Source organism: Somniosus microcephalus, chromosome 19, assembly GCF_052327205.1.
Source record: "Somniosus microcephalus isolate GS21.2 chromosome 19, FLI_Smic_1.0, whole genome shotgun sequence".
NCBI classification, from domain to species: Eukaryota; Metazoa; Chordata; class Chondrichthyes; order Squaliformes; family Somniosidae; genus Somniosus; species Somniosus microcephalus.
In genome coordinates, this window is record NC_141005.1 from 15,229,493 (window position 1) to 15,242,175 (window position 12,683).

The window sequence follows — 12,683 nt, forward strand, 5'->3', positions numbered from 1 at the left end:
CATTTAGGATCTGTAAACAACGTTGAAAATGACCAAACAATGATATCGGGAGCCTCTACAAAGGACGGAATGTTTGAAAATCAAGATGACTCCAAATCCAATGACACTTCAGCATTTTCATCCTCATATCACACAAATGAAGACAATACATCTTTTGTTAGTACCACATTCAGTGACCCAAATGACCATGGCTCACAAAAGCAAGCATCAGCCAGCAAATCCAAAAATCCGAGGGCACAAAGCGACTCCAAATTTTGCCCAGAATCATCCGAAGTTTCATGTGACGACCTCGTGATAGTTTTGGAAGAAAGCAAATTCTTAAAAGTTCTGGAAGACGTGGTGAAGGAATTGGTTGAAAAACTGGTGACTGAAAAAATATCAAGCAGAGGTTCTACCGGCTCCCGAAATCAGATATCAGCCAATCAAAGTTCACGTTCCAAGCCGGCACGCAAGACGGTGGATATTAAAAGAAGTTTTGACAAAAGAGTTAAAGATTTCGCCGATTCGCAAAAGAATGACTCGGAAAAGCCAGCGGCCAGCCCAGAGCTATCAAGACATGTGCAGCATGAACAGATCAGTTTGGACGATGGAGATTTAACCCCGCATCCAAGCCAACCGAGAAGCTCAAAGACGCCTTCAGAATCAACTCAAGGGAAAACAACACAACCAAAGACTAAAGTGAACAAGAGCAACGCTTCCGGAGCCAAAGTAAATTCAGCAATCTCTAGAAAAGGTGCAGCTGAATCCAGTTCTATACACGACTACAAACCGTGGCCCTCCCAAGTATGCTATTTCAAAAGCAAATCATCCACGGCAAAGAAGGTAGGTTCATTTTTTTGCCATTTGTGCTTAAAACAAATTGACCTCTGTAGTGTATGTAACCTGTACCACCTTAAGAGGATACCTTAAGGTGATGGACTACTTTTTGATGGCTCCTGTACATTGTAGTACCGGTGGTGACCACACCGGTATATAAACCCTGTGGAGCAAAGTGTATTCCAGTTCAGCCCTGACCCTCAATTACTAAAGACCTGTTTAATTATTTCTGTAGTCTGTGTCCAGTTATTCAGCATAACTACATTTGGAAACACAGACTCAACAGTGGCGACGAGTCTGATCTTACCTAGCGGCAGTTGCATCAAAGGAAGCTTCGCCTCTGAAACAGGCGTCGATCAAGGACATCCACCCTCAACATCCTGCTGGGCACTGCATAGCACGGGAGGCAATCGGGAACCCGGGTTGGTTTCTGGTCACGAAGTCAAACATCAGTGAACATCCCTTCGACCACAGCGGCGGGTAAGCCCGATCGAGCGACACGGGGGGGAAGTCGGCCGAGTTGTCAGTAAGAGAAGGGGAGGGAAACGACGAAAAGGGTGGAGAACATGACCGCAGCCGGTGTCAGGGGCCGGACTGCAATCGGGGCAGAGACGCGCAGCAGCCACAAAAACGTTTATGTCCACAAGGACCGCGGGAGCGGCGGGGAACAAGAGCAGCAGCGTAGGGGAAAATAAAGGACCGCTGGGAGGCGAGAACGGCAACAGCGCGGTAATCGCCATTTTGAGTCGGCGGGGGAAGAAGACAAGCGCGGGAAAAGCCGCCAAGTGCGGGAAGCCGCCATTTTGAAAAAAATAAAATAAAATAATAATCATATCCGAAGGAAAGGAAACTCAACAAGGATGCCAAAAACGGGTAACATCACTGCTTTTGATAGCGATGTGGAAGATTAGGCCACTTATGTGGAACGCGTCAAAGTTTACTGTACAACGAATGAGGTACCGGAGGATAAGAAAGCACTAACCCTATTAAACTCGATGGGTGCGAAGACGTACGGGTTATTAAGGAACCTTGTAACACCAGATAAACCGGTAGGAAAGAGTTTCGTGGATATTGTTACTATCCTGCAAGAGCATTTAAACCCCACGCCGCTGCTGATAGCGGAACGATTTAAATTCTACAAAAGAATTCAACTTAAAGAGGAAAGCAACGCTGAATTCTTAATCGAACTGCGCAAGTTATCAAAGTACTGTCAGTTCGGTACAGGACTAGCAGACGCACTGAGAGATAAGTTTGTGTGTGGGCTCCTAAGGGAAGGAACCCAGAAGCGACTGCTAGAGGAAAAGGATCTTACGCTGGACAAAGCTTTCAGCATTGCAGCATCGCACGAGGCAGCAGCACGAGGCGCTGCAGAGATACAGCAAAGGCCATTGGAATTCAGCACCAATGAAATGGCATTGGGCGCAGTAAAGTGCTATTGTTGCGGAAGGACAACGCATGACCAGAACCAGTGCTGGTTCAAAGATAAAGAATGCAGGCAATGTGGCAAACTTGGTCACATAGCGAGAGTATGCCGGTCAGGAAAGAAGACCAGCAGCAAAAAGTCGCTGCAGGAGAAGTACAAAAAAGTACACAAGGTGACAGAGAACAGTTCGGATGAACAGAAGATGGATTCAGACTCCAGCAGTAAGGAACTGGGTTGTCTAAAAATACATAATGTGGGTAACACAGCAGACCACCAAACTATCTGGGTCATGCTTCGGATAGCAGGAGTCCAAGTGAAGATGGAATTGGACACTGGATCGGCATTGACGGTCATGAATAAGCAAGATTACAAAAGGTTATTCTCGCACATTCCCCTGAGGGATACGGAGATTGTATTGAAAACATACACGGGGCAAATAGTATACCCCATCGGAAAGATAAAAGTAAATGTGGTCTACAATGGTAAAGAAGTCAGGAAATGGACTTGTATGTGTTACCTGATGGAGGTCCGCCACTACTGGGACGGGAATGGATCCGGAGAATAAATGTGGACTGGCATTCCATACAAGCACTGACTGTAGATTCCTGTAAAGAGGACGACGTCAAACCTAAACGACTGTCCAAAATATTGGACGATGCTAAGGAGGTGTTCCAACAGGGACTGGGAACACTGAAAGGAATTACGGCAAACATCAAGGTTGAAGAACATGCAAACCCAAAATTTTTCAAAGCCAGACCGATACCTTATGCGATACGACCTGCTGTGGAAGCAGAGCTGGAAGGGCTAGAATGTTCAGGAGTACTGTCAAAGGTGGGCTGGAGCGAATGGGCCACACCCATTGTTCCTGTCATGAAGCGTTCGTTGAGCAACACGCCGGGGGAACCTGGGAAGGTTCGCATCTGTGGCGATTTCAAGATCACTGTTAATCCGGTTCTTCACACGGTGCAATATCCGCTTCCGCGGATTGAAGATATCTTCGCTTCGCTGTCTGGCGGGAAACACTTCACCAAGATAGACCTGGCGCAGGCGTACCTACAGATGGAAGTTGATGAAGCGTCATGCCAGTATCTCACAATCAACACATATAAGGGCTTATATCGGTATAATAGACTGGTTTTTGGAGTGGCATCGGCTCCAGCGATTTGGCAAAGGGCCATGGAGCAGGTATTGCAGGGAATTCCAGGCACACAATGCTACCTGGATGACATTCTGATTACAGGAGATGATGATAAGGATCACCTCGCGAATTTGGAGCAGGTGCTCACCAGATTGAAAGAATATGGGCTCAGAGTTAATCGCCAGAAATGTGAGTTCTTTCAAAAGCGAATCTTGTACTGCGGCCACGTCATTGACCAGGAGGGGCTCCATAAGTCACCTGACAAGATCGAAGCTGTTGTGAAAGCTCCCGCTCCGGAAAATGTATCCCAGTTGAGGTCGTTCCTTGGGTTGGTTAACTATTACCACAAGTTTCTTCCAAATTTATCCACGGTGTTACACCTGCTGAACACTCTTTTGCAAATGGGAATACCATGGAAGTGGAGCGATGATTGTAAGCGGGCTTTTCAAAAAAGCAAGGCACTGATCACCTCTAAGGAAGTGTTGGCTCACTTTAACCCAACGCTGCCTATTCGCTTAGCTTGTGATGCTTCTCCATATGGTATCGGGGCAGTGCTCTCACATAAGTTTCCAAATGGCTTGGAAAGGCCAGTCGCGTTCGCATCCAGATCATTGACCTCCGCAGAGCGCAACTATGCTCAGATAGATAGGGAGGCTCTCAGCCTCGTGTGGGGAGTTAAGAAATTTAACCATTACCTGCAAGGCCAAAAGTTTACGCTGCTGACAGATCACCAGCCGTTGGTTTCCATTTTTAACCCTAAGAAGGGTGTTCCGGTTATGACGGCGCAGAGGCTTCAGCGATGGTCCCTTTTCCTAGGGGCACATCAATATGATATTGAATTCAAAGGTACAAAGCAACATGGTAATGCTGATGGGCTGTCGCGCCTGCCACTACCTACAGCGGAAGAGGCACCGGCAGTTGACCCTGTCGAGATATTTCACTCGACCATCATCGAATGCTTACCAGTCACCAATGCGGGTATTGAGAGAGAGACCCGAAACGACCCGACACTGTCTCAGGTCTACGATGTGACAGTGAAGGGATGGCCAGCACATGGCGACCCACTGTTACCAGCATTCTCAGCCAGACGAGAACAGCTGTCCGTCTGTCAAGGAACATTGATGTATGGAACAAGGGTGATTATTCCTCCTAAATTAAGGGAGAGAGTTCTGAAGGAATTGCATGAAGGTCATCTGGGGGGAGTCAAGATGAAAAGCCTTGCTAGGGCTTATGTGTGGTGGCCAGGTATCGACAAACAAATAGAGGATCTGACTAAAAGCTGCTCAGGGTGCCAAAAAGTTCAAAACGCACCTCCAATTGCACCGCTGCATCCGTGGGAATGGCCTTCAACCCCATGGCAACGTGTGCATATCGAGTTTGCAGGTCCATTCATGGATTCCATGTTTTTGATAGCAGTAGACGCACATTCTAAATGGCCAGAAGTGATTAAGATGTCGACCACTACCTCTGAAAAGACGATCGCAGTTCTAAGAACCATATTTGCAAGGAATGGGTTGCCGGAACAAATATGTTCAGACAACGGACCACAGTTCGTGTCAGAAGAATTCCAGAAATTCATGAAAAAGAATGGGGTGAAACACTATACATCTGCCCCATATCATCCGGCTACAAATGGGTTGGCCGAGAGATTTGTACAAACGTTCAAAAAGGTGATAAAGGCCATGAGCGAAGACCATATTCCACTACAACACAAGGTGGACAATTTCCTGATGGCATATCGAAATGCCACGCATGCAGTGACAAATCAAAGCCCTGCCATAATGTTCTATAACAACAGTTTGCGGTCCCGGTTGGATTTGTTAAAACCCAATGTGCGTAGGGAAGTCGAAAACAAGCAATTCCAGCACATAAATAACAAGGCCACTCGGAGTTTCGAAATAGGACAACCAGTGTTGGCCAGGGACTATAGGAATGATAAATGGCAATCCGGAACAATTCGTGCCCGACAAGGACCCTTGATGTACACGGTAGACGTTGGAGAGAACGTAATACGACGTCATGCTGACCAACTTGTGGAATCGAGAACAAGGGTCGACCCCATGTCTACGGCAGAGACACCAGTTGAAGAAGTTATTGAGCCTGTAGCATCTACCTCAGACTCGAACGTACATGATGATGTTCAATCCATAGGAGATCAAATGGATGAGTCACCCCAGCAACGAGAACCAGAGACCCCTGAAAGGTGTTATCCGGCCCGGATCAGGAGGCCTCCTCAGAGACTGAATCTTTGAACAGTTTTGTGTGAAAGTTGTATATATGTTATCCATGTAATGTTTAAATTGGGGTGTACACTGTTAAGCTAAAAGGGGAGGAATTGTAGTGTATGTAACCTGTACCACCTTAAGAGGATACCTTAAGGTGATGGACTACTTTTTGATGGCTCTTGTACATTGTAGTACCGGTGGTGACCACACCGGTATATAAACCCTGTGGAGCAAAGTGTATTCCAGTTCAGCCCTGACCCTCAATTACTAAAGACCTGTTTAATTATTTCTGTAGTCTTGTCCAGTTATTCAGCATAACTACATTTGGAAACACAGACTCAACAACCTCGTAGCGTTATTTTAAAATTGGTCAATGAAAGAGCATTGTTCGGCAGCTCAAACTTCTGAGGTTATGTTGTAACGTACTTATGGTGGGCGATACAACTGGAGTAGGAAATTCTGGCCCGTAGAAAGGTAAAATCTGCGAGCATTCCCACTCCCGATACCTATTTAATGACCTCTGACAGAAAGTTCATGTGTGTGCCGACATCAGGTAAGAAGAACACAGGAACAGGAGGAGGCCATTCAGCCCCTCGAACACGTTCCACCATTCAGTCAGATCATGGCTGATCTGTAGCCTATCTCCATCTACCTGCCTTGGCTCCATATCCCTTAATACCCTTGTCTAACAAAAATCTATCAATCTCAGATTTAAAATGATTGAGCTAGCATCTACTGCTAGGATTGTGCTTAGCTGTGATTATACCCCCAATAATTTACAACATTTATTGACTGGTGTCTCACATAGGAACATATGAAAGCTTGGAATGGGAAAAACCTGTTCCTTCCAGCAATCCCATTCCTCCCATTGATTATATACAGTTTGTTCTATCATGAACTCTACCCAACTGAAAGAAAGAAAGACTTGCATTTATACAGCGCCTTTCACAACCACCGGATGACCCAAAGCGCTTTACAGCCAATGAAGTACTTTTTGAAGTGTAATCACTGTTGTAATGTAGGAAACACGGCAGCCAATTTGCACACAGCAAGCTCCCACAAACAGCAATTTGATAATGACCAGATAATCTGCTTTAGCGATGTTGGTTGAGGGATAAATATCGGCCCAAGACACCGGGGAGAACTCCCCTGCTTAGTGCCATGGGATCATTTACATCCACCTGAGAGGGCAGACAGGGCCTCGGTTTAACGTCTCACCCAAAGGCAGCACCTCTGACAGTGCAGCACCCCCTCAGTACTGCACTGGAGTGTCAGCCTAGATTTTTGTGCTCAAGTGTCTGGAGTGGGATTTTGAACCCACAACCTTCTGATTCAGAGTGTGGAGATGCCGGTGTTGGACTGGGGTGGACAAATGTAAGAAGTCACACAACACCAGGTTATAGTCCAACAGTTTTATTTGAAATCACAAGCTTTCGGAGCGCTGCTCCTTCGTCAGGTGAAATCACAAGCTTTCGGAGCGCTGCTCCTTCGTCAGGTGAAGTCTTCACCTGACGAAGGAGCAGCGCTCCGAAAGCTTGTGATTTCAAATAAAACTGGACTATAACCTGGTGTTGTGTGACTTCTTACTTCTGACTCAGAGGCAAGAGTGTTACCAACTGAGCAAAAGCTGACATTCATTTCCCGAGGGAAGATTCTGCTTGAACCACCTTTTAAGATTTTAAAGAGCGGTGTGTAGCCAGGAGGATGACTCGATATTGTTAGGTTCGCATTGCTTTGAAACAGGCACCAAAACAGTACTTACAGTATAAAAGTCACTTAAAAAAAGGAAAAGTTAGCTTCACTATAATTCATCATGGATTATTCTTTCAGATAGAAATGTGCATGGCCACAATTTAATGTAATTCTGAAGCATTTGACAATGTAGCATAAAAAGATCAGGTTCTAATTCTGAATAATTGATCAGATACAGCCATATAAAATTTGTTGGATTTGTTTATCTTGACAGCTGTGACTCAGCTGACTGGAGGTAATTAGAACCATAAGTCCCAGAAGAGTGCTAGCATGTGATTCCAGTCAGAGTAAATGGCTGGCTGCAAGTTCTAAAGGCAAACACATTTCACATTAATATATAATGAGATGTGGATTAAGATTTCAGGCATGGTGAGGTTTTTTTTCCCTCACCAGTTTTATCCCCTCCCACTTGCTGAAGCATTGAGTCCTTCTCCCTGAGGTATGGTACCTCATACAAGTGGCCATTATTCATGTGCAAGACTTGCCAGGGAGGCTATCTGATCACAGCAGACCCAGCCTGGCAACAATACAGGTCCACTTTCCAGAAGGGGTCAGTGGATAAAGATCAGCACTCAGAAACTAGGCCATTGGAGGAGCTATATCGGTGCTGTTTCCTGCTCTCGCCCAGGACTATAAAATTTCATTCACTTTGCTACCAATTTCCACCCTTCCCTCACCTTCACATGGTCCATCTCCGACTCTTCCCTTCCCTTCCTCGACTTCTCTGCCTCCATTTCTGGGGATAGGCTATCGACCAACATCCACTATAAGCCCACTGACTCCCACAGCTACTTGGACTACACTTCCTCCCACCCAGCTTCCTGTAAGGACTCTATTCCATTCTCCCAGTTTCTCTGTCTCTGCCGTATCTGTTCTGACGATGCCACCTTCCATACTAGTGCTTCCGACGTGTCTTCCTTTTTCCTCAACCAAGGATTCCCCTCTACCGTGGTTGACAAGGCCCTCAACCGTGTCTGTTCCATTTCCCGCACTTCTGCTCTCACCCCTTCCCCTCCCTCCCAGAACAACGATAGAGTTCCCCTTGTCCTCACCTGTCACCCCACCAGCCTCCACATTCAACGGATCATCCTCTGCCATTTCCGCCACCTCTAGCGTGATGGGGAGAGAGCGGGAATATGGTATTGAGATAGAGGACCAGCCATGATCTCATTGAATGATGGAGCAAGCTCGAATGGCCGAATGGCCTACTCCTGTTCCTATTTTTCTATGTTTCTATCCCACCACCAAACTCATCTTCCCCTCCCAGCATTTCGAAGGAACCGCTCCCTCCACGACACCCTGCTCCACTGCCTTTCCCACAGCACCTTCCCGAGCAAACACAGGAGATGCAACACCTGCCCTTTCACCTCCTCCCTTCCCACTGTCCAGGGCCCCAAACACTCCTTCCAGGTGAAACAGCGATTTGCATGCACTTCTTGCAATTTAGTACACTGTATTCGCTGCTCATGATGCGGTCTCCTCTACATTGGGGAGACCAAACGCAGATTGGGTGACCGCTTTGCGGAACACCTCCGTTCAGTCTGTAAGCGTGACCCCGAGCTTCCAGTCGCCTGTCACTTTAATTCTCCGCTCCACTCCCACTCTGATCTCTCTGTCCTCGGCCTCTTACACCGTTCGAATGAAGCTCAACGTAAGCTCGAGGAACAGCACCTCATCTTTCGATTAGGCACTTTACAGCCTTCTGGACTCAACATCGAGTTCAACAATTTCAGACTATAATCTCGGCCCCTATGTTTTCTTTTTTTTTCACATAGCAGCTGTCTTTCATTCTGCCATTGTCATTTACACCTCATCTAGACCCATCCTTTGTTTCTTAACTTGTCTCATTACCATCTCCTTTTGCCTTCCACCATCATTCCTTTTATCTTTTAATCTCTCCTGCCTTCCATCCTATCACAGACCTTCCCTTTGTTCTTTCTTCCCCTCCTCCCTTTCCCTGCCCCACACTTGCTCAAGACTGTTACATCTCTAACTTTTTCCAGTTCTGACGAAGGGTCATCAACCTGAAACGTTAGCTCTGTTTCTCTCTCCATGATGCTGAGTGTTTTCAGCATTTTCTGTTGTTGTTTCAGATTTCCAGCATCCGCAGTATTTTGCTATTGCATTGGAGGAGCTCCCAGAGTATTGACATTTTAATTGTTACCCTTATTGAAAACTACTGGTGAAACTTCAAAATCCAGACTATATGGCTTAACCATAATTGCCAAAGCCACATTCTCCTCTTCACTGGCTGATGTCATGAATTGACCAGTGAATGGTTGCAATTCACCTTATGACACTATTATTATAATAGTTAATTGAGAAGAAACGGGGAGTTACATTTTAAATTAAAGTGCAAATGATATATTCAACAATTTAAACCTGTGAGCTGATGGTGTAGTTTACCATAGCAATCGTTCCATCACTATCAAACACACAAGGAGCGATTTTAACCCAAACCGGGCAGGCAGGCTGTTAAACTCACCTGAGATACTTACCCCACGACGACCCTCTCCCTTTCCGCAGTCTTCCATTTTAACCTGCTCTTCTCAGCAAGCGGCAAGGACACATGCGTGGTCCTTTTTTAGATACGCAGATTGGGGCCTGACTGCTATTTTAACCACTGACCAGAGCGGTTGTGGCTTTCCTGCCAGGTCAACCCATTGGGAAGAAGAGTTGGGGCCAGGAGAGGTCCAAACAGGTAAGTTCTTTTTAAAAAGAAAAACTTTCTTAATGGATTCAGGAGGAGCAGGGAAGTATTCCTCCAGTCCTCGCAAGGAAAGCTTGGGCCTCCCCTGCCCCGGGGCTCCTCCCCACTTCCCGATGGCAAGGCCTTCCTCAAACCCCCTTTCCGTGACTTTTGGCACGAGTGCCGGGCCCCTGGCCGCCGCATTCTGCCGCCTGACATTGACTCTCATCCACTGGCAGCAGCAAGTTTCGGGTGGGTAACTGACCGGGGACATGCAGATGAGGCCCGGGAGTTGAAATCGCCTGAGCCTCACGCTGCCGATGGCAGGAGAGTCATTTGAAAATACTGCCGGCCCCAAACTGACACTCGGCATACGACCACTTCACTGACTTAGGCCACACATGAGCATATGAAAGGAACCAAATTTGTCGATGATACAAAGATAGGTGGGAAAGCAAGTTATGAGGAGGACACAAAGGGGTCGATTTTCATTAAGCTGTCAGGAAGGAGGCAGGACTACAACTTTCGGGTTTTAGTCTCGCCTACATCGACATCCGGCCAATCCACGCGATTTTCCCTTGATTGACCTTGTTGAGCCCGCCCAGCGAGCTCAGCAGGCCAATTAAGGGCCACTCGGCAACAGGTGACGTCACAGACTGAAATTTCATCTGTCAAGAGGTCTTGACAGATGAAATATCAGTGTTTCACAGCTGCTTGAAGCTGTCAAACACTGACAGTCTGACTTCTAACCTGAGTCCTTCTACACAGACTCAGTTAGAACTCTCACCGGCACTAAAAGCTGAAGGCTGTCACTTTTGACAGATTGCAGCCATTCAGCTTTCAGTGCTGGCTGAGTGATGGGCTCCCGACGCCTACAGGAAGAAAGGCTGTTAAGATAAGTACAGGTAATTTAAACTTCTTTACACACTTTAGACACACCAAACATACTTACCTTTGCACTCATGCACCCATCACTCACCTGAACACCGACATCGTGACCCCTCCAAGTCCTTCAACCCGACAGCCCGCCTGCTCTAACCTGGCGTGGTTTGGAGCTGTCGGGAATCCCACACGACACCTCTCAAAATAGGGATTAGGCTAAAAACTGCCTGTTAACTACCTGTTAACAGGCAGTTAATTGGCACTAATCCCTTCCCGCCTTGGGTCGGCGGGTCCCAGTGTGGGGCGGGTACCCGCCTCCTCTGAAACTTACGTGGAGGCGGGTTTTGGGCGGGATGGTGTCGGGACCCTCGAATTCGGGATTTTTGCCCCCCGCCCGCCTAAAAGCCCGCCTCACGGCACACTGAAAATCTAGGCCAAAGAGTCTGGATAGGTTAAGTGAGTGGGCAAAAATTTGGCAGATGGAGTATAATGTGGGAAAATGTGAGGTTATCCACTTTGGTAGGAAGAATAAAAAAGCAAAATATTATTTAAATGGAGAGAGACTACAGAATGCTGCGGTACAGAGGGATCTCGATGTCCTCATACATAAAACAGAAAAAGTTAGCATGCGGGTACAGCAAGTAATTAGGAAGGCAAATGGGATATTGGCCTTTATTTCAAGGGGGATGGAGTATAAAAGTAGGGAAGTCTTGCTACAACTGTACAGGGCGTTGGTGAGACCACACCTGGAGTACTGCGTACAGTTTTGGCCTCCTTATTTAAGGAGGGATATACTTGCATTGGAGGTAGTTCAGAGAAGGTTCACTAGGTTGATTCCTGAGTTGAAGGGGTTGTCTTATGAGGAAAGGTTGAGCAGGTTGGGCCTATACTCATTGGAGTTTAGAAGAATGAGAGGTGATCTTATTGAAACATATAAGATTCTGAGGGGGCTGGACAAGGTAGATGCTGAGAGGATGTTTCCCCTAGTGGGCGAATCTGGAACTCGGGGCCATAGTTTCAGAATAAGGGGTCACCCATTTAAAATGGAGATGAGGAGGAATTTCTTCTCTCAGAGGGTCGTGAATCTTTGGAATTCTCTTCCCCAGAGAGCTGTGGAGGCGGAGTCATTGAATATATTCAAGGCGGAGATTGACAGATATTTGAGCTACAAGGGAGTCGAGGGTTATGGGGAGCGGGCAGGAAAGTGGAGTTGAGGCCAAGATCAGATCAGCCATGATTTTATTGGATGGCGGAGCAGGCCCGAGGGGCCGAATAGCCTACTCCTGCTCCTATTTCTTATGTTCTTATGTTCTAACAGCAGATTAGGTTCACAAGCACATCGATCATAGAGTTTCAGAAAAGGGAAACACAGTGACGCACATCAGTAGGGTCACACGCACAAAATACTTATTATCGGGGATAAATATTTGGTAGCCGCTAAGCAATTGTGTCCAGGGAGTTTCTTGCTATTAATTTGTGCAACATTTCATTCGAGGGAAAGAATGGGACAAATGGGAGTTGAGATACAGCACTGGCCAATATTGGGTAGGATGTGGTCGGTCATTGTGCAGGGCGGATAGATGATTGTTTATGCATTGGGGATCATAGTAGACTGGCAGTAGTGTGCAATCGCTACTGTGGGCATTTTGAAGGATCCTGACAAGTATCAATTGAGGACAGTGGTAACCTTCACTGTCGCTATCAGGGTCATGCGTACGGTGGAACATGGATGGAGGTCTGCTCCGCACAGGCTCGCTA

General features: G+C 46.8%; 1 protein-coding gene across 1 annotated transcript in view; it reads left to right on the forward strand.

Annotated features, from left to right (window-relative positions):
• The window catches only part of LOC147103571 (uncharacterized), a 25,820-nt gene continuing 13,137 nt past the window's right edge, over window positions 1–12,683 (forward strand). The window contains exon 1 of the mRNA XM_086012015.1: window positions 1–822. Within this exon, the coding sequence (XP_085868141.1) occupies window positions 40–822 (783 nt within the window). The 5' untranslated portion in view covers window positions 1–39. The remainder of the gene's footprint in view (window positions 823–12,683) is intronic.